At 38.6% G+C, this 21,624-nt stretch overlaps 1 protein-coding gene across 1 annotated transcript in view; it reads left to right on the top strand.

Moving 5' to 3' along the window:
• Window positions 1-21,624, top strand: part of usp13 (ubiquitin specific peptidase 13) — a 141,865-nt gene that overhangs the window by 107,663 nt on the left and 12,578 nt on the right. Inside the window, exons 10-18 of the mRNA XM_048604301.1 lie at window positions 3,708-3,801; window positions 8,024-8,149; window positions 10,716-10,869; window positions 11,828-12,002; window positions 13,978-14,066; window positions 14,426-14,548; window positions 19,015-19,041; window positions 19,588-19,731; window positions 20,267-20,436. Of these exons, the coding sequence (XP_048460258.1) occupies window positions 3,708-3,801; window positions 8,024-8,149; window positions 10,716-10,869; window positions 11,828-12,002; window positions 13,978-14,066; window positions 14,426-14,548; window positions 19,015-19,041; window positions 19,588-19,731; window positions 20,267-20,436 (1,102 nt within the window). The remainder of the gene's footprint in view (window positions 1-3,707; window positions 3,802-8,023; window positions 8,150-10,715; window positions 10,870-11,827; window positions 12,003-13,977; window positions 14,067-14,425; window positions 14,549-19,014; window positions 19,042-19,587; window positions 19,732-20,266; window positions 20,437-21,624) is intronic.

The raw sequence follows: 21,624 nt of genomic DNA, 5'->3' as shown, positions 1-21,624 counted from the left end.
AGGCCAGGAGTACATATTGAATGGAAGTACCCCAGGAAGTACAGAGGACGAGAGGGACTTCACATGCATGTCCATAGATCCATGAAGGACGCAAAACAGGTGGATAAGATAGTTACGAAGGCATTTAGGATACCTGTTTTGTTAATGAAGCAATTGCATACAACTAAAAGGAAGTTATGAGGGAGCTGTATATAATGTTAGGCCACAATACAGTACTCTGTGCAATTCTGGTCATCGCATTAAAGGAAGAATGTGATTGCACTAGAGAGGGGATAGAGGAGATTCACCAGGATATTGCCTGGGCTAGTTCAATTCAGCTATGAAGAGAGACTAGATAAACTGGTTGTTTACCTTAAAGCAGAGAAGGCTATGGAGACCTGAATGAGATGTACAAAGTTATGAAAGGCATAGATAAGATTGTTGGGGAGAACCAGGAGTGGGAAGGGGTGCTCAGTTTTCAGTTTAGGAACAGGTGGTTTAGTGAGGATTTGAGGAATTTCTTTTCACCAATAGGTATTGTGTATCTGGAAGTCGCGGCCTAAAAGGCTGGTAGAGGTGCGAACCCTCAAGATATGTAAGAAATATTTAGATCAGTACTTAAAACGTCAAAGCATACAAGGCTATCGGCCTTGTGCAGGAAAATGTGATTAGAATTGATTGATTCTTATGACCAGCATAGACAGGATGGGCCAAATGGCCTCTTTCTGTGCTGTAATGACTCCATGATGCTAAAGGTCACAGGATTAGTAACTGTTGTAGTGAAGCAAACAAAGCATTTACACGGTGGGTGTAAATGCCAGGATATTGAGAACAGCTTTGTGCAAAAGCAAAAAAAAATGAAAGAACAAAATGTAAAGTAGCGCATGGCAAAAAGGAAAGAAAATGAATGGACAACTGAGTTCACAGGCCAAAATTGTTGAACTCCATGTTCCTATATATATAGCACCCTTTTCTCCTTTAGTATAAATTACTGTGATTCATCTTTTCTTTGTCTTACTGGGTGTAAGATGAAAAGCTTTTCTGACATGTCTTTTTTTTCAATAATATTCAAGTTCTGTACTGCCAAGAGAATTAAATTTATAATTTAATATTGGGCTTCTGAAGCGTGGGAGAATTTTATACAGCTTTTAAAAACATGAGAATAAGCATTATGCAATGATTACATTAATTAAAACCCAACATTATCATGGATGTTTTGTAGAAATATAGTTTTGCAAGGGAAGACAGCATTGTAGCAATATACGGTCACTAGTCTGGTTATCCAGAACCTCAGGCTAATATTTTGGGGATATGGGTTTTAATCCCACCATGGGAGATAGCAAAATTTGAAGTCATTAAAAACTCTGAGATAAACGACTGGTCTAATGGTTACATTGTAAAAACCCATTTGCTTTAGGGAAAGACATCTGGCATCCTTACCTGGTCTGGCCTACATATGAGTCCAGATCCACAGCAGTTTGACTCTTAACTGCTCTCTGGGCAATATTGGATGGGCAGTAAATGCTGGCCTAACAAGTGAAACCAACTTCCTTATAAACAGATATTGTAAAAAAAACTATGAAAAATCTGAATACTAATTGTTGAAAGTCATTTCTGATGACTTGACAACATAGGCATAATTCTTTTAATATTTCCTTTCTTGAGGAAAATGCTACCATTTATCTTTATCAGCTTGCTTGTGATATAATAGGCATCAATGCAGCTATGATCACTTGACATTCATTATAAATTATACTGCAAACAAATCAAAGAATAGCTATAATGCAGAATGAGACAATTTGACCTGATATGTCATTGCTGACTCTTTGAAAGAGCAACTCAGTTAGTCCCACTCACCTCCCTTTTCACCATAATTCTCTCCTGGTAGTTGTCCTGTTTGTTTTAGAAAGCCCTGATTCATTAGTATTCAAAACTTACTTATTTTTCACTCTTGATGGAAGCACCAGGAATAAATCATAAGAATTTGTTGGGAATGCAGCCTTTTTTTAATCCACGGTGGTGTACAAATGATGTGTTGTTTCTAAATGACATGATCACAAATTTTGGTCCCAGATCTAAATGACTGAGATTTATTATTTTGCTTGTTTCATTCGTCTATTCACAATTGCTCCACTGGGTGAAGCACTACACAGAGCAAATACAGAGTCATAGAGCTGTACAGCATGGAAACAGACTCTTCAGTCCAACTCGTCCATGCCAACCAGATATCTGATATAAATCTAGTCCTATTTGCCAGCATTTGGCCCATATCCCTCTAAACTTTCCTATTCATGTAACTATCCAGATGCCTTTTAAATGTTGTAATTGTACCTGCCTCCACCACTTCCTCTGGCAGCTCATTCCATAAAATGTACCACCCTCTCTATGAAAAAATTGCCCCTTAGGTCCCTTTTAAAACTTGCCCCTCTCACCATAAACCTATGCAGTCTAATTTTGGACTCCCTTACCCTGGGGAAAAGACCTTGACTATCCACCCTATCCATGCCATTCATGATTTTATAAACTTCAATAAGGTCAACCGTCTGCATCTGATGCTCCAGGAAAACAGCCCCAGCCTAATCAGTTTCTCCCTATAGCTCAAATCCTCCACCTTGGCAATATCTAGACTGGCTTGTATGAGTCTCAGTCACAAGTCACTAACATTTTAAAAATTCCGCAGTTTCAGTACCTTGTCACCCAAATGTGCCATGACCTATTTGCTTCTTTAAGGTTTTAGAGTAGATTTGTAGCTCGGGTTGTGGATGTTTTGGTTGGTTGGCTCGCCGAGCTGGTTTGTTGTTTCGCAGACATTTCATTACCCTGCTGGGTAACATCATCAGTGCAGCTTCCGATGAAGCGCCATTGTGTTTTCCCACCTGTTATTTAAACTCTGGACTCTGTTGAGCTGGATTACCTCACTTCCGGTTTTCCTTCGCAGTGGAGTGTATGTGGGGTCGAGCTGTATGTGTTTGTTGATGGCTTTCTTCGTGGAGTACCAGGAAGGAAATTAACAACAAGGGTACACGAACATCAATGAGCTACAAAAAGACATGACCAATACTCACTCATCTCTATCTGCATGGATAAGGAGAACCACCAATTCAACTGGGCCAACACCGAGATCCTGGGACAAACAAAACAGAGGCAAGCACGGGAGTTCGTAGAAGCGTGGTACTCCACGAAGAAAGCCAGAAACCGGAAGTGAGGTAATCCAGCTCAGCGGACTGCAGAGTTTTAATAAAAGGTGGGAAAACTCCACGAAGCTTCATCGGAAGCTGCACTGATGATGTTACCCAGCAGGGTAATGAAACGCCTGCGAAACTGCGAAACAACGAACCAGCTCGGCGAGCCAACCAACTACAACTATTTACTTTTTGTTACCTGACCTACTCCCTGCTTTTATCAATGCCATTTCAGAATTTATTCCACTTTTTTTTTAAACTGTCTATCCTCTGCTTGGCATCTTCATGGACCTTATACTTGGATTCTTAAAAATCAAAATGGCTTTGCATCTTTTACAAGTGGTTAATGTAGTAATTGATGTCCTGCATTTACGGCATCCTCAGAATTTTGGAACATGAATGCATTCACGTGAAATAAATATTGTGTACCATTGTTTTGCATTAGAAGAAATGTCTGAAAATAGTATTATAAATAACAAAACAAGATGAGAAAACGTATGTTTGTTGTAGATAATTGAACTGAGCATTCTAAACATTTTTACACAGGGCCAAACTAGGTCATGGACTTCTCTCAGGCCAGTACTCCAAACCTCCAATGAAATCAGAAGTGATTGAACAAGTGATGAAAGAAGAATACAAGGTATTTGATTGCCTGTGTGTCAGCTTGATACCTACATCTGTCAGAGACAATGTGCAGAAAAAAAGTCAGTAACTGGTTTCAAACCATATAGTATTGAATGGTAGTAATGCTAAGGGGAGAGTGTTGTGTGCCATTGACACAGCTTTAGGCACATCAAAGGCATGCTAAACTTAATGCAAGCAGTTCTACTTTCAGTCTTCCAAATAGTGATGGCACTCCACACTCAAGGTAACAAAGTCTCTGGAATTTATTTTAAAGATTTTTGTAAGGAACTTGTGGGCAAACCTAAGAGGCAAAAATACTCCATCCTTCTGCAGCACATTTGCTACAACTACATTAGAGACACAGTAGAAGGACTGGAAATTAGTGTTAGATTGACTGACATTGGGGATTCTGTTTCACCTTCTAACTAGTGGAGGCTCCATCTACCAATTAGAGGGTTCAGGGGCAAGATTGGAACTCCCTGTGTTAGAACAAGTAACCAAGACAGGATTGGCAACTGGTGTGCTCAGTGAGAATAGTTAAACTACATTGTTGAAAGTGCACATGGGCTTCACCTGAGAGTCAGGCTAGAACTGTTACTTAGATCGCAGAATGAATTCTGTAAGTGATTCCCAATCTAAAAAGAGAACTTTTCTTTTTGAGGAGGACAGGAATGTTAAACTGACTACTGTCCTTGAAAGCACATTGTACACTATGCACTAAAGTTCTGAGGCAGGTAGATAACCAAGATACACTCTGGAATGTTCCGGCTCAGAAAAGCCCCTGAAATCTCTGATAGAGGCTCTCTGAATAGGATCCAGGTGTAATTGCTGGGATCATTTCCCATAGATCTTTTAAGAGCTCTGGGCATTTTGGAGGTTAACCAAATAAAGTTTCCTATCTGGCAGCATTCTCACATCCGATGGCTTCTTTTAACTGCAAACATATCACTTTGACAACTGTTTTAATTCGTGAATTTTAAGTCACAATACCATTTCTATTTTTAATTGTTGTACATATCCTTCTACACTGAACATGCTGAAATATGAACCTGAGTCTCTGGAAGTTTTTGATTGAAATGACATCTTTTCCTTGTGCAGAAATATATAATTTGATTGATTCTTGTTCCCATCAGTGTTCTCTTTTTTGTATTAGTTGATTTTGGGTTGTCTTAGCTTATCTGCTGTAAGCTAATGAAGTGTCAGTTGGGTTAGATCAGTTGGCTGGATGACAGGTTTGCAATGCAGAGTGATGCTAACATTGTGGATTCAGTTCCTGCATGGCCGAGGTTACCATGAAGGATTCTCATTCACAACCTCTCCCCTCACCTGAGGTGTGGTGACTCTCAGGTTATACAACTACCAGTTTTCTGTCTCTAATGAGACATGGTCTGGTAAGACTATCACAACTAGATTTACAGAAATATTGAGGCAAGTGATTGATAATTTAGGAAAGTAACTTTGTAAAGTTTTTGGGAATAAAATTAATGTGACCAAACGTTGTTAGAGGGTGAAACTAGCAACATATAATGAATTGCAGTGGAAATAATTATATTGATGCCATGTATAGTGAATAAAAACAATTTCTTGACTGTGGGATTTGTGTTGTAACTTTGAGATCCCTTAAATTGGTGCCATGTTTGAAACAACTATACATTTAAAAAGAATTTCAATTAGTGGCTATTGTCATACTTCGTTTGAATAACACTGTAATTTAGTCACTTTATGTTGGATTCATGTGGAAATAGTCTTATTCTGCTTCACGTTGGAGTTATGTTGGGCTGCGGGCACTTGATTTCCATTCAAAGTTTATCTTCATTGCCAGGTGTTTTACACTTTAGGTTGATGCTAAATTTGTGGAGTGTGATCACATGCTGATTCTAATCTTTTAACATTAACAGCTTTATGAACATGAAGAAGGTCAGTCAATGCATGAAACCATCCCTCTATAATGCGTTGGATTTCTACTTTGGTTCCCATTTCACACTTCTGGGCCTGTGTTTGAACTTGCAATTGAGCTCTGAGGAGTAGGGCTGGTATAAGGTTGGGACATTTAGGCAAATTGACCTCCTGACTATTTCACAGAATTTAACTGCAGGGCCTCTTTAACTGGGATTCCTATTTGCGGGAAGTTGAATGATTGGAGGTTTTTTGCACAGGATGTTGTCTTCGTGGGGTCAAGCTCTCGGACAGGTGGGGAGAGTCGGATCGTAGGGCAGTAGGAAGATTGTATGTGGAGAGAGAGTAACGGGTGTGTGTCTAAATCATAGGAAGGTACAGATTATGGGGTGGGGAAGAATTGATGGTGTTTCATGAGGAGCAGACAGTGTTTGGAGTAAGGTGGGACATGGTGTCAGACTTCAGGAGTTGGTATGAATGAGCTTTTGGGTTTGCATGAACCCCTCTCACTCCTCTTGACCCATAAATCAACAAGGTTTGGAGGGGATTTGAGGAAAAGCGTCTTCACCCAAACTAAAATGGGCAATGGACATGACTTTTATATATGGCTTAAAATGGAAAAATATACTAACATGGCAACTGACACGAAGGGTTGAGAAATGCTGCACTAAATAATGAAGCATGATTTTAAATGCTCTTACACAGAGTTCCCTGGGGGGAGAAGTGTTAGAACTAAGACTTGAGACTCCAAATAGAATGGAGCCTAAATAAAATTAAAAAAAGAAAATTGAACACAAAACTGCCAGAAGAAATTATGAAGTATTTAATTATCCAGTGTTTAAATAGATGTGTGAACTATTAAAATTTACAAGTCATTTGCAACAAGCAGTAAACAGTGTGCTGTGAAATTCTCAAGGCCTGCACTGCATTGCGTAATACATGTGTGGAGATTCGTCACTTGTGCATGCACAAGACTGAACATTTCTAAAGAGAAGAAGCTGCACATGTGCAATAAAGAGGCATACATTGAAACAGTTGTTAAACTGGCCTGTCTGCCTGGACATGTTTCCACATTAGCATGGATTTTAATGTGAATATTTTTGGAATTTTTTTACTTATACCACCTATATCTTAGAGTATAAGAAGAACTGGATAAGCTTATTGTCAAAAGAGGTGATTCCTCTGCTAATTCAGTCAGTGAAACATCTGAATCCAAAGAAAAAAAAAACTGTTCAGTGACGGTATATGATGTGGAGGTGCCGGTGTTGAACTGGGGTGGACAAGATCAGAAGTCACACCACACTCAGTTATAGTCCAACAGGTTTGTTGGAAATGATAAGCTTTCAGAGTGTTGCTCCTTCATCAGATGAAGTGGAGGGAAGCACACCAGCTCAGAATTTATAGGGAGAGAGAACAAATGATGTGAGGGAGTGTCATCCCTTCACTTGCTATTCAGTTGTACACACTTTACTAACATCGTCTGACACTTTTGATCGCCTGAAAAGACTTGTTATTTAGCCTGTTGATACTCTGCTCACACCATTTGTGCTACATTTTGCTCTCTCTGCCTATAAATTCTGAGCTGGTGTGCTTCCTTCCACTTCACCTGATGAAGGCGAGCACTCTGAAAGCTTGTGATTTCAAATAAACCTGTTGACTATAACCTGGTGTCATGTGACTTTTGATAGTGACGATATGCTGAGAGCTATCTGGCCTCCTACTGTACCTCCACTTTATATCCCATCCCTTTTCCAAATTCATTTAACAACTCCCACAAAGATGTTAGTCCCTTTCCAGTTCAGGTACAACCTGTCGGATTGTAAAGGTCCCATCTTCCCCAGTAACTAACCCAGTGATCCAGGAATCCAAAGCTCTCCTTGCTGTTCCAACTCTTCAGGCACACATTTGATCTGATCCAAGACCGTTTTCCTAGGCCTAAGACAAAGCAGGGTTGGTGGCGGTGGACTATTTCAAACAACCTTTACCCAGTACCACAAACTGGTAGATGTGTCAAAAAGCATAAGTTACTGGGAGTGGTCCTCAGGGAAAATACCACAACATGGAGGTAAATTTTGAAACTCAGCCTTAATGTACATATTAGTACTGTTTAGTTTGACAATGATTGACTGGTGGGCAGGACTATTCAGGTACTTGAGTGACAATCTGTTGTACTGGTATTAATATTTTGCAAGAACATAGGAATAAGAATAAGCCATTTGAGCCTGTTCCCCCATTTAGTTAGATCATGCTGGCCTGTACCATCATTTCTTTTACCCTACTTTGTTTCATACTACTGAGATTTAAGATACTAACAAGTTATTGATTCTTTTTGTTAACTGCAGCCTCACCCACAAGGGATGGTGCCCAGAATGTTTAAAGCATTAATTGGAAAAGGACATCCAGAATTTTCATCGAATCGACAGCAGGACGCGTTAGAATTTTTTCTGCACTTGATCAATCTTATTAATGTAAGTCATTGAAAGGTAATAATTGTTTGTAATTTTCTCAGTTTTCAAGTGTTGGTTTCAGCAGGTTACATGTGGATACTGCCAGGTCTCCTCTTGATGGATAGCTCCATTTAAAGAAGAAAGAAATGGATTTCTAAGTAGATCAAACAAGATGCCAACTTTATCTACACCACAGAGTTTTGCTTTGCGCTCAGTTATGACACAACATTCAATCTTGGTCCCTTTTTCCATGAAATCTTCTAGAAACTAGACTCGACTAACTTTCACTCTCATATAAAGTGTGATTTATCTGTTCCACATTGTCCCTACTGAGCCTTCAGTTCCTTATAGGGAACAGTTTTCTGGAAACGCATGCAAATGAAAAACGTTGTGATTTAAAATTAGTTTTCATAAAATGCTTCTTTATTTTGACACAATATGTAATTTTATATAGGAATAATGTATTTTCTTTCAAAACAAAAAGTATATTGTACGCAAGCCAGTACAAATGTATGATAAAGCAATCTATTTTAAAAAAACAAGCATGCTTCAACGACCATACTGGATTCTTCAAGGGTCTTTTGTGATATGAGACAGCTCAAGAACTTTGGGTCACCTCTGAAAAATTTAACCAGTCAGTCTGCATACAATCTGGGCATACCTTTGTACTGCTGCAATGCTGGACTTTTCAGTATTACCATTCTGTTTGTTATTTAGAAGATAAAATTTTACTGTCCAAAATGTTAGTCTAAGTTTTCTTTTAAGAAGTGAATCTAAATGGTTAACAATAAATTTATTTGAAGGAACGAGGTTTACTTAAGGAAGTAAATGGAGGTTCAGGCACATTATGTCTGAATAGTCTGAATTCTCTAAAAGAATATGGCATAGTTGTTGCTGAGATTGACTTTCACAAGGGATTTGATAAAGCACTGTTTACCAGAATTATTGTGAAATAGAAGCACATTAAATGAATAGTGGCAACTAGGCTGCATGCTTACTGAAATGATAGAGACAGAAAGTACTGATGAATGAATGTTTTTCTGACTAGAGAAAGAAGCAAGATTGAAAGATCAAAATAAAAGAGTGCAAATTTAAGACTGAGAAAAGGAGGCATTTCTTGTCTCAGGGTTGAGAGTCTTTGGAACTCTTCACTACAGAGAACTGTGGGGACAGAGTCCTTGTGTATATTTAAAGCTGAGATAGATAGACTCTTGATCAGTACGAGAATCAAGGGTTATGGAGAAAACGCAAGGAAGTGGGTGTGAGGCATATCAGACGCTTATTGAGTGGCAGAAGAGTCTCAAGAGGCCAAGCGGCTCCTGTTCCTATTTCTTCTTCCTATGATTGGCATTATGACACAGAGCTTTTATTGTTTTGCATTAATGACCTGGATTTGGGTATAAGGAATTCAATTTGAAATTTGCTAATGATTTAAACCTTATCATCTTGGAAAACAGTAAGGGGGACAGTAGCAGGCTTCAGGAGAATGTAGGTAAACTGGTGAAAAAGTCGATATACAGGAGGCTCGCCAGCACCTTCAGAAAAGACAATTACGGATGTGAAAGAAATGCTGGTGAAGCCAGTGACTCCCACAGCTCATGGCTGAATGAAAAGAGATGCAATGTGAATAAGTGTGGAATTAGGGAGGACAACAGTGGAAGGCTGTAAGTTCTAAATAGTTACAGAGATAGTAGGAACTGCCGATGCTGGAGAATCTGAGATAACAAGGTGTAGAGCTGGATGAAGACAGCAGGCCAAGCAGCATCAGAGGAGCAGCTATTTTGAAGAAGATGCAAGAAAAGGGTGCATATTCATAAATCCTTGAAGGTGAAAAGTTGAAAATGTGGTTATGAAAGCACAAGAGACGCTTCATTTTATAAATAGGGATTATTGAATACAAAACAAGGAAGTCATGACCTTTACAAATAAGGGATTAGGCCTCAGTTTGATTAATGTGTACAGTTCTTTTCAGTGCACTTTAGGAGGGAACTTTTAGTGTCTTGGAGAAGCTCCAAAAGAGGTTTACCAGTCTGATTTCAGAGAGAAGGGACTTCAGTTATATGGAGAGATTGGACCAGCTGGGATTCTTCTCCTTAAAGCAGAGAATGTTAAGTGCAGTCCTAGTAGTGATATTCAAAATGAGGCATGTTTTGATGAACAAGTAAGAAAAGATTGTATCCTCTGGCAAATGTCAGTAACCAGGATTAAGTAATTGATGAGCAAACAAGAGGGAAAATTAAGAATATTCTTTTTTTTCATAAATGGTTGTTAAGATCTGGAATGTACCAGTGAAGTAGTAGTGGAAACAAATTCCATTATAAAATTCAAAAGGAATTAAAAATGTACTTAAAAGGACTAAATTTATGGGGTCATGGGGAGAAAGCTGAGCTATAAGACTAAATTGAACAACTGTTTCAAAGATCTGGTATGGCATGATAGACTTCCTGTACTACAAGATTTTAAGATTTTACGTTTAAACAATATTTGTATTTGGATTGAGAATCTTCCTCCATTAAAATGTGCTGCTGATTTTTCTGAAATTAAAACCTTTTAAATTCAGTGCTCTTATGAATTTTTTGCATCCCAGAGAAACAACAATGGATCAGATGATCCCAGCGAAGTCTTTCGTTTTATGGTAGAAGACCGGGTCCAGTGTTGCCAGTCCAGGAAAGTCAAGTACAAACAGAGAGTGGACTATATCATGCAACTTCCTATTGTCCTGGAGGCTGCTAGTAATAAAGGTGTATATTATATTTTTTCATCCTTATGTCCAACTTAGAGGAGCCAATGGGGAAACTACAGGGTGTATAAATGATTTAATAGTTCTCTGCTCACTAAACTCACAGTGCCAAAGGACTTTCTAATGACTGCATTTTGTTTTTGAAAAGATTTGGGACAAAATAATTATGATTATGTTTTTAAAAGGATATCTAACAATATAAAACTGGAATAAGTTTGAAATAATGGTGTTTGATTGTTTTTTTTCTAAAGCATGAATATTTGTTTAGCCGAGACTGATTTACAGAAAATACTGTTTAGACATGCCTGGATTTCTTCTACTTATTCAAAATAACTTCTTTACAATAACCTGTGCCAGCTTAAAAGTAACTGTAGAATATTGTGTACTGCAGTCATTATGTGATGGTGACTTGCAGTGATACTTGTGTAATTAAAACATCTAGTTGCTCCATAATCTGAATTCATACTGCTAACTTAAAGAATTACAAAAATAACCCATAGAAATGACTGCTGTTTTTGCCAGCACATTTTTTTTTCTGTTTGTGCATTATCTGGGTTCCTCCCTTTTGAGTTGCAGAATCCAGTTGAGTATTCAATGTGGAGAAATGTGAACATGGCAGTAGCTGAACCCTTTTTGTAATTTAGAACACTTTAGCAGACCGGGTCACAACAGGTCATAACTTCTATCCTGCAAACGTTCAGTCTAGTGGGAGAATTTGTGTCATCTGAGTATTTGTTATATTCATGTGTGAAGAATGCTGCATTGGATTATAATAATAGTTAAAGATTCCTTTACTTTGAGACAGCTAGACTTGAGATTCATTTCTGCTTTCAGACTGCATACTAAAATCTAAGGGAATACCTCTAATTATGATTGAAATATTAAACAACATTTGTGAATGTTTTATACTATGTAATTTTTCAGTACAAATTTAAAAAAATAATAATGCTGTTCTCTAGAGGAGCTTTTAGCATATGAATTGAGGAGGAGAGAGGCTGAGATAGCAAAGAGACAGTTACGAGAAGTTGTCCGTGCCAAGATTCCATTTAGTGCCTGCCTTCAAGCTTTTCAAGAGCCAGAAAATGTCACTGACTTCTGGAGCAGCGCACTCCAAGCAAAGTCAGCAGCAATAAAGTAAGTGGAATTTTGGAAAATATTATTATTGGTATTCACTAATGAAGTGGGATTTCTGTAATGCTGAAGACTTTAAAATAACGCATTCACTGATCATACTTGGACATGATTATTGGACACTATATTATAACACATACTTGGACATGAACAGCATAAATATTTTCCTATTCTTGTCCAATGGCAGTTACTATATCAAATAATTCTTGCAGTTTGATTTGAGTGTAACACAGTATTGATGAAGATTGTAGGTATTGTTCCACTGAACTGTGTAATAACTAGCTGAAACAAATGAGCTGTATTGTTGTTTGCTCAAAAGTCTTGTTTCTTCCAGAAAATAGGAGAACAAAGGGTTGGGGCTGATTCTGTCTGTTCTTTCTATTAAGGAATAGTACTCATCTTCTTTTAATAAGGGAAAGCAACACAGAAGGAAATGTTTGCAGATAGAGGGAATAGACAGACAGTCATTTTTGTTTTTTTTTTGCAGTGAGCTTAAATTCATTAGAGCAGTCTATTCCATACATTTCTCCAGAAATATACAGGTTAGATTTAAAACTAAAATGGGTCTTACTTTGGTCTGTTAACTTTCCTAGTCTTGCATAGGTAGGTCAGCTCCTCTGTGGATGAAATCTGAACATAAAGCTACCCATTCAGAAAAAAACAATGCTATACATTAGGGCGGCACGGTGGCTCAGTGGTTAGCACTGCAGCCTCACAGCGCCAGGGACCCAGGTTCGATTCCACCCTTGTGCGACTGTCTGTGTGGATTTTGCACATTCTCCCTGTGTCTGCGTGGGTTTCCTCCAGGTGCTCTGGATTCCTCCCACAGTCCAAAGATGTGCAGGCTGGGTGGATTGGCCATGCTAAATTGCCTGTACTGTTCAGGGATGTGCAGATTAGGTGGATTTTAGAGGGATGGGTCTGGGTGGGATGCTCTGAGGGTCGGTGTGGTCTTTTTGGGCCAAAGGGCCGGTTTCCACACTGTAGGGATTCTTTGATCTATAAATTTTGAAACTGAAAACAACTTCTTCAGTGGAATGAGGTCACAATTTAGGAAGCTACTTGAAATCATCAGAGTACCAGACCAGTGCTACAAGAAGGGTCCATTGTAATGTTTATTAAAAGATAAAATCACTGAAAGTGTGTGATGATGACCACTGACTTGAATGGTTTTGTGCACCTGGATTGATTTACAAATGAGATTACAGCTCATGAGAACACACTTTGTCACACCTGTGTATACATGATAGAGGATTGGAGACTTAAAAGGAATAAATTATAACAACACACACCACTGATAATTTTCTCTTTCAGCTTTTGTTCTTCAGATACAACTGTTTCACATTTTTATGTTATGTAGACGATTTAGTTTCCATGTTGAAACTCTCATCCATTTTACCTTGAAGGATTTTATTGGGTTCAACTAGTATCAGAGCATGTTTAGCCAATGAAGATTGAGTTACTTGGATCAGGAATGTTTCTAGTCAATTGAGGTTGCTGTATGATTCTACCTGTGCACTAAACCCTGAAGTTTCCATCAATTTCAAATGGATAATGATACCGAATGCTTTTTAAGAACATAGAACATAGAACAGTACAGCACAGTACAGGCACTTTGGCCCACGATGTTGTGCAGATGTTGTGTTTTAATCTCATTTAAGATGAATCAGCTATATAGAATAGACTCTGCTGTTGTGAGCATATGTAAAACCAAAATAACTTGTTCCAAAGTGTAAATTTTCAACCATTTACTTTAGCCTGATGTTCTGAATATCATTTCATCAATTCCTTTTTAAATTTGGCTAAATAGTGGAGTTTCCTTGCATCATATTTCTGGTTTGTGGAAATTTGAATTTAAAAATGATATCCAAATTTATGTACCAAGCATCACCAAAGAATTTTGATTTAGTACTATGCAATTTTAAAAATATAGATAAACACATACTGATATTTAAAACTTAACTTTTTTTCTCTACAGAACAATCCAATTTGCCTCATTTCCTGAATATTTGGTTATTCAACTAAAGAAATTCACTTTCGGTATAGACTGGATTCCAAAGAAATTAGGTAAGCTCCTAGAAGCCTGTTCTAAATATAACAATTTATTACATTATATATGTACTTCTGTAAAGATGCTCATTGTACTTAAACGAATATGAAAGTGGAGCTGCCATCATTGCTAAGTGGATGAACATACTGCACGTTGTAGAGCTACACAAGGCCCTGACAAGTTGGGTCATAAGAATGTAAAGGCTGTTGCTTTTGGAATTGCTTTCACTATCTTCCAGCCGTGGAGGTGAGTGGCTTGCTAGGCAATTTCAGAGATTATTTAAGAGCCATTCACAATGCTGTGGATCTGAAATCCTGACTTGTTCTTTCAAGTCATTATCCTATAATGAACACCACAACTTTGCATTTTATTTCAGACGTCTCCATAGATATGCCGGATCTCCTGGATATCTCCCACCTGAGGGCAACAGGTTTACAGCCTGGAGAGGAGGAACTGCCTGATATTTCCCCACCTATCATCATGCCTGATCAACCCAAAGGTAACAAAGAAGACAATAGCATCCGTCTTTGGATTTTAGAGGGTTAGAGAACATTTCTACATTCCCAGTAGTGGTTGTTGAACAAGAAACATGACAGATCAGAGACAGTGAAAGGGTCAGGAGAGATGGTCGTCAGCTAGGGTTGTCATCAGAATACATGTGGGAATTGATGTGTTTTTAAATCATGACACTGAGTATGTAGATGGGAAATGGGACGGGGAGCAGGAGGAACTGCCATTGTAGGAGGTTTTTTGGTTGTGACTAGACAGATAAGATTGGAAGCAGGTGCATGTAGTCCAATCTAGCTGAACAATGATGGAGTGGCATTGGAGAATGGCCTGGTCAGCCATGTCAATACCTGCAGCCAGGCTGGGTAGTGATAGTTTGCTTTTGTAACACTCACATTGGATGTAATTTCTGACATTGCTAAGAGCTGATTTGTTACAATAGCAGGGATGAAGACTTGACTGGAAGGAGTTCTGGGAAAGAATGGCAAAGAGGTGGGGATGATGAAAAGCCCAATTGTGTGGGAAAAAAGGTTGGAGGTAGCATGAGAGTTAACAAGGGTCTAGGCCCGAAACGTCAGCCTCTCTGCTCCTATGATGCTGCTTGGCCTGCTGTGTTCATCCAGCCCTGCACCTTGTTGTCTTGGAAAAGTTAAATATTCTGTTTGAGGAGATGGATGATGATGATTTGAAGGAGAGGGACAGTACCTGAAGAGAGAACTGTCAATTTCAGCTAACTTGAAAGTCAGGAAGGGAAATAGGGTATGTTAAGAGTTGAGTAGGAATAGAGTTAAGGGAGCAAGAGGGGATGTGTCTCATGGACATGATGAACTTGGAGAATAATCATGTTCATTCAGCATGAGGTGAAATAGATAGTAATTACAGATGATACAAATTCAAGGTTAGGACCTGGGGATCCTTGGAGAAGTTTAGCCCAGTAGGCTGAGGAAGAGAGTGCAGTAGCAGAGGCATCTTATTGGATGGCACTAGTCCTGGTGACAAAAATATTCATGAACTCCTCATACTTGGTGGAGACAGAGGAACAAGGTTTAAGAAGATTGTTCACAATTGAGAAAAAAAGCCATACATAACCTTTTTTTAATATCAGGGTGATCCTAGAAAGGTTTTGGGAGATGTAATCAAGAACTTGATATTGCTTTGTAATTCAGCACATCTGGGGTTGAATGGGCAAGCCAATTATCCACCATTAAATCTGTAACCTTTGGACTTAATACTGTTGCCGCTAGATAAGAAGTCCCCTTCTGATAATTAAACCAGAAACACCCAGAGAAGCTTGCCTCACCTCGCCTAATCTGTTAAAAAGAAGTTGTTAAATGAAAGAAAATCCCTGATATTTACTTTATAACCAACAGGTAACAACTCATTTATTTAACCCTAACCATGAACAAATTAACAGAACTACTAACAAATCAAAAAATTCCCCCTTAACTACTAACTATTCCCTAACTGTACAAAATTCTAATGGTATATTGTTCCAATAAACCCAAGTCCCACTACATAAACCTAAGTAATAATAAAAATAAATTGAAACTTAGACTGTTAAAAGTACAGTCAGGTTAAGTCTTCTGGAATGTTCTTTGCCTTCTCCGCTGATCCTTCTGTCAGGAATGCTTTCTCTTTGAATTCTTCTGTCAAGAATCTTAACTAGGAGTGCTGTAGTACCTTTTTTTAATAGATGGTGCTTTCTCAGATAGCTTACAGATTTCTGTGAGAGCCAGATATTTACTCTTCAGGTGACAGTTCGCTCTCGCACCAATTCTCAAAAATCCTCCGAAGACTTGTCAATTTTCTTACAATAGGATTGGTCCGAGGTTGTCAAAACCATCAGATTTAAATTCAGTTGGTTTTCAGTCTGTAAGTGCTTGGTTTAAATTAATTAGTTCATCTTCAAACTAGTTGCCAAAACATCAAAACAAGCCTAAGGTTTCCAATCACACAGCCAATTGATACATGTTTCATTTTCAGAACTGACTGTACCAATTCAGCTGCTTACAGATATACTTTCATTTAAATCTCCAAGCTTAGAAAAGCACATCACCTGTTAGAGGGACTGCACACTCTTTCCCCCCTATCATTTTTACAAACAAATTCTAACTTCCTGCCTTCCAATTCACAAGTACTCTACACAATTTCACAACAATATGAATAAGACTGCATGATTATGAAAAGCTGACTGGGGTTCAGAATTAAATATTGAATTTATAGAAGTAAAAACCAAGCCATTAATGTTCCCTTGTTGGCAGTGAATATTTGTTGCTTAGTTGATCATTATTTTCAGTCATGACTGTTTCTTTTATTTTGGCATCGTTTCAGCCATTTCCTTTTTTGAAACATTCTAATTTATTTAAAATTGCAAAGTGATTGAAAGACTTTTGACACATTCTTCTCACTTGCATATTAAGATCCAGAAATTTAATGGAGTGTTTTAATGGAGTGAACTCAAACTAGTTGAAACTTCCAACATAGTTATATGAGCCTAGAATAAAAAAATGTCTAATTGCAGATATATTCTCACTGGAGACAGTCACAAGTTTGATTGCCCATTTAAACAATGTCCTGTCAATTTTTGTAAGTATATTGGTTAATACTACTTAACGTTAGCGACTTTGTTAGAGAAACAAAGTGACCACGTGGTAATTTTTAAAATTCCATGAAATGTAAAAAGACACAACAAATTGAAAAGTAAAACCTTTTTTTGGCAGGATCTAATGTGAAAAATAGAGTAGATTATTTCTGTGCTCATGAAAACGCTGCATTTTTTTCACTGAATAGCTGATGCAAAATCATACTGAGCAAACTTGGGAACTGATTTTAAGAGAATAGTTATCTAACTATACAACTTGTTCCTCCACTTTATAAATATTTTTGAACATAGGAAAAAAGTAGCAGTTTTGTTTTAGGATTGTGACATAGCTCCTGAGGCAGCTACAAGGTGTTTTATTTTTCTGCCATTCCTCTGCTCCTTGTCTGTCATTTTCTTTCACTGTCATTTCACGTCTGTCGGTCGTAGTCTCAGTCGATGTACCTATAGCAGTGATATTGTAAAAAAGTGGAGGTATAGAATACTGTTCCTTCACCCGGGATAAACAGCCTTGGGAATCAATTATTGGATTGGGAATTAGGCAAAATATCTCATGAACAGGTGTCTGTGAGACCTCAAGACGTGACGTAATTTACTAACATAAGAACATAAGAACTAGGAGCAGGAGTAGGCCATCCGGCCCCTCGAGCCTGCCCCGCCATTTAATAAGATCATGGCTGATCTTTTTGAGACTCAGCTCCATTTACCCGCCCACTCACCATAACCCTTAATTTCTTTACTGTTCAAAAATTTATCTAGCCTTGCCTTAAAAACATTCAGCGAGGTAGCTTCAACTGCTTCACTGGGCAGGGAATTCCACAGATTCACAACCCTTTGGGTGAAGAAGTTCCTCCTGACCTCAGTCCTACATCTGCTTCCCTTTATTTTGAGGCTATGCCCCCTAGTCCTAGTTTCATCTGCTAGCGGAAACAACCTCCCTGCCTCCACCTTATCTATTCCCTTCATAATCTTATATGTTTCTATAAGATCTCCCCTCATTCTTCTGAATTCTAATGAGTATAATCCCAGTCTACTCAGTCTCTCCTCATAATCCAACCCTCTCAACTCTGGAATCAACCGAGTGAATCTCCTCTGCACCCCCTCCAGTGCTAGTATATCTCTCGAACCTATCTGGTATTCTTCTACCTGTTCACCTATTCCTCAATCCTCACAAATCTCCAAAACACTGAGAAAGAATGCATCATTTTATAATTTACATTGTCATTTAAAAATTCTTTCCTGGTTTTATCCTACATGTTTTATTGTTTCTTCTTTAGTCTTATGTCCTAGGCATCAGTCATACTGTGGCCTCTCTGCATCCTTTCTTTCTCCATTGATAGCTAGGCCTTCTTCTATGTTGGCCTTGATTCTTGGCACTCACTGCCAAAACTGTCTGCTTTGCAACTTCTCTTCGTCATTTTAAAAATTTCCTTTCAACATTTATACCTTAAACATTGTTTATTGCCTTCTCTTCAAACTATTCTGTTGTTCAACATCTGTTTCTACTTTCTGAAGCACTTTTCTACATGTTCTAAAGTACAGTAAAATCCTAGATTCATTTTTTAATGTTTGCAGAGTTGGTTCAGTTGGAGTCAGGCATCTGTTGGGTCTACAGCACCATTTGATTGGTCATGAGAGAAGTTGGCCAGTAGTTGTTGCTCCTGCTGTTAAGGAATGAGTTATTATTGTGGTGAAACTGTTAGTACAGGATCAGTATGAAGCTTGGCGTCATTTTGCATGAGGTCTTGTGATTTACCTTGTGCCTTTGCATTTAAAAATCAGTGTTTTTGAAGGAACCGAAAGGAAGGAGATTAAAACTGATGGAAAAGAAGGTAAAATAATCATCTTTTCTCTTTCAGGCAGTCTGCTGAACCATTTCATGGAGTGTATGTATCAGTTTCTCTTTCCTATTTTAGAAAGTTTTGCTTGTAGTTTTTAATTTAACCTATTAACAGATTGTTCTCTGTTTTAACCTTCATACTTAAATTTTCATGAAAACTGTCCTCATTTTTCACATTGAAAAATATTGCTGTGGATATGTGATATGCTTTATGTCTCATATTAAAAACTATTGTCACTTCATGTTAGTTTGCCAAACTCTGCTGCTAGTTTGATAAAAGCCTTCCTGAAAATAATAATGAGGAATGTATATAACTCATACATTTTTCCTGTGAATGTAATTCCAGTCAAGGTATAATTTGTGCATTATTGATCCTAACAGTGGACATTTCCTGGTTTATTAATGTGTATTGTCTACAAATATTCAAAGTAATTTTCAAGCAATATGATTCAATAATGTGTAGAGAGATTCTTTCTTACATATGCAGATATTGGGCCTTCGGGCTCTCTGCTGTATTGATACATCGTGCATTCTCTGAAGGCGTTATATTTACCGTGGTGGTCATTGCCTGTTTTTGTCCTTTTTCCTGCAGCTCCTGAAATTGATGAATCGGCAGTGATGCAGCTGGCTGAGATGGGTTTTCCACTGGAAGCGTGTCGTAAAGCAGTCTACTACACAGGAAACCTTGGGGCTGAGTTGGCCTTTAACTGGATCATAGCACACATGGAAGAACCTGGTAAGCTTAGAACCAGACAGCCAACACGTAAGCATAAAACCTTCTTGGTTTTTGACAAAGTGTGCAATAGTAAATTCAATTTACAGTTTTCCCTGAGCTGCATAGCATTGTTGACAGACCTTTCTTGTTCAGGGAGTATTCACAGCTAGTAAGGATAAAATTAAAAATAGTATGAAATATCTGAAAGAGGAAATGTTGATATACTTATTTACCTGTCTTGCTGACTGGAGGAAAAAAGTAGCTTCCTATGGTTTTAATCTGGATAGTTCCTCCAAAATGTTATACTGTTTGGATCTGGTTCTATCTTTTAAATTATAGTTGTATAGTACATGGAATATGAAACAACATCAGGGCGTAATGTGAAGCTCCAATTTCACCCTTTTCAGTTAATGAGGCTGTTTCTGAGGTATGTATTTGTTCAAAGCTATTATTATCTTGGCAGATAGACTCTGTACCAGTAAAATTATAGACCTCACAAGTGATGCCAGACACTTTAATCAATAAAAATGTCTATGTTTTGTTGTTTTTCTGGTAGATTTTGCTGAACCACTATCACCAACAGGTTATAATGATGTTAGTCATAATGAGGTTGGTCTAGCAGGAGGGGCCTCTTCAATGGAAAACCAGCCACCAGAAGAAATTGTTGCCATCATTACATCAATGGGATTTCCCAGGAACCAGGCCATCCATGCATTGAAAGCAACCGTAAGTCTAAATTTGTCATATTTTTACAGCAAAATTGGTGTTCGTCCTTTTTTAAAAGTATGTAATCTGGGATATCTGTGGCTAAATCATTAAATCTTCACCAATCATGAAAAACAAAGGGCTGAATTTTATAGGTGAGAGGACAGGATACGTATTGCTCACACCTCCCTGCCATGACAAAAACTGGTGACAAGCTAACTGACCTTTAGAAAGAAAGGCTGCCCTCAGTGTGAGGGAGTCCCACCCTCAAGAGCTGACAGCCAATCAGACTGGTTGGCATTTCTAGCAAAATCAATAGCTCTATACCTACAGGGTATACAGGGTTCACTTACCATCCCACCAGCATCCACATCCAGAAGATCATCAGACACCATTTCTGCCATCTCCAGCGAGATGCCACCAGACACATATTCCCCTCCCCTCCCCCCTTTCTTATCTACCTTCCACAGGGACCATTCCCTCCAGGACACCCTGGTCCACTCTTCCTTCACCCCCAATACCCGCCCCCCTCCACAGCCCCATGGCACCTTCCCCTGCAACCGGCGAAGGTGCAACACCTACCCATTTACCTCCTCCTTCCCCCAAGGCCTAAACATACCTTCCAGGTGAAGCAACACTTCACCTGCACTTCCCAGAATCTAGTCTACTGCATTCGCTGCTCACAATGTGGTCTCCTCTACAGTGGGGAAACGAAGTGTAGACTGGGTGACCGCTTCTGCTCGCAAAAAAAATGCTGAGCTACCCATTGCCTGCCACTTTTACACACCACTCTGTTCCCTGGCCAATAGCTCTGGCTTGCTGCAGTGTTCCAGCGAACCTCAACGCAATAAAAACTGAAAGAACTGAAGGAACAAAAACAAAGTTGCTGGAAAAGCTCAGCAGGTCTAGCAGCATCTGTGAAGGAAAAAACAGAGTTAACGTTTTCAGTTCTGAGGAAAGGTCACTGGACGTGAAACATTAACTCTGTTTTTTCCTTCACAGATGCTGCCACACCTGCTGAGCTTTTCCAGCAACTTTTGTTTTTGAACCTCAACGCAAGCTGGAAGAACAACACCTCATTTTCCGCATGGGGACCCTGCAGCCCTGCGGACTCAATATTGAGTTTAATAATTTTAGGGCCTAAACTCTCCCATGTCCTAGCCCCCTACCCCACACACCAGGCCTTGTTATCACATAGCCTGCCATTAC

This window comes from Rhincodon typus, chromosome 13 (assembly GCF_021869965.1).
Source record: "Rhincodon typus isolate 14 chromosome 13, sRhiTyp1.1, whole genome shotgun sequence".
Taxonomy (NCBI): Eukaryota; Metazoa; Chordata; class Chondrichthyes; order Orectolobiformes; family Rhincodontidae; genus Rhincodon; species Rhincodon typus.
Note: the sequence above shows the minus strand (reverse complement) of the source record. Positions and strands in the feature narration are given on the sequence as shown.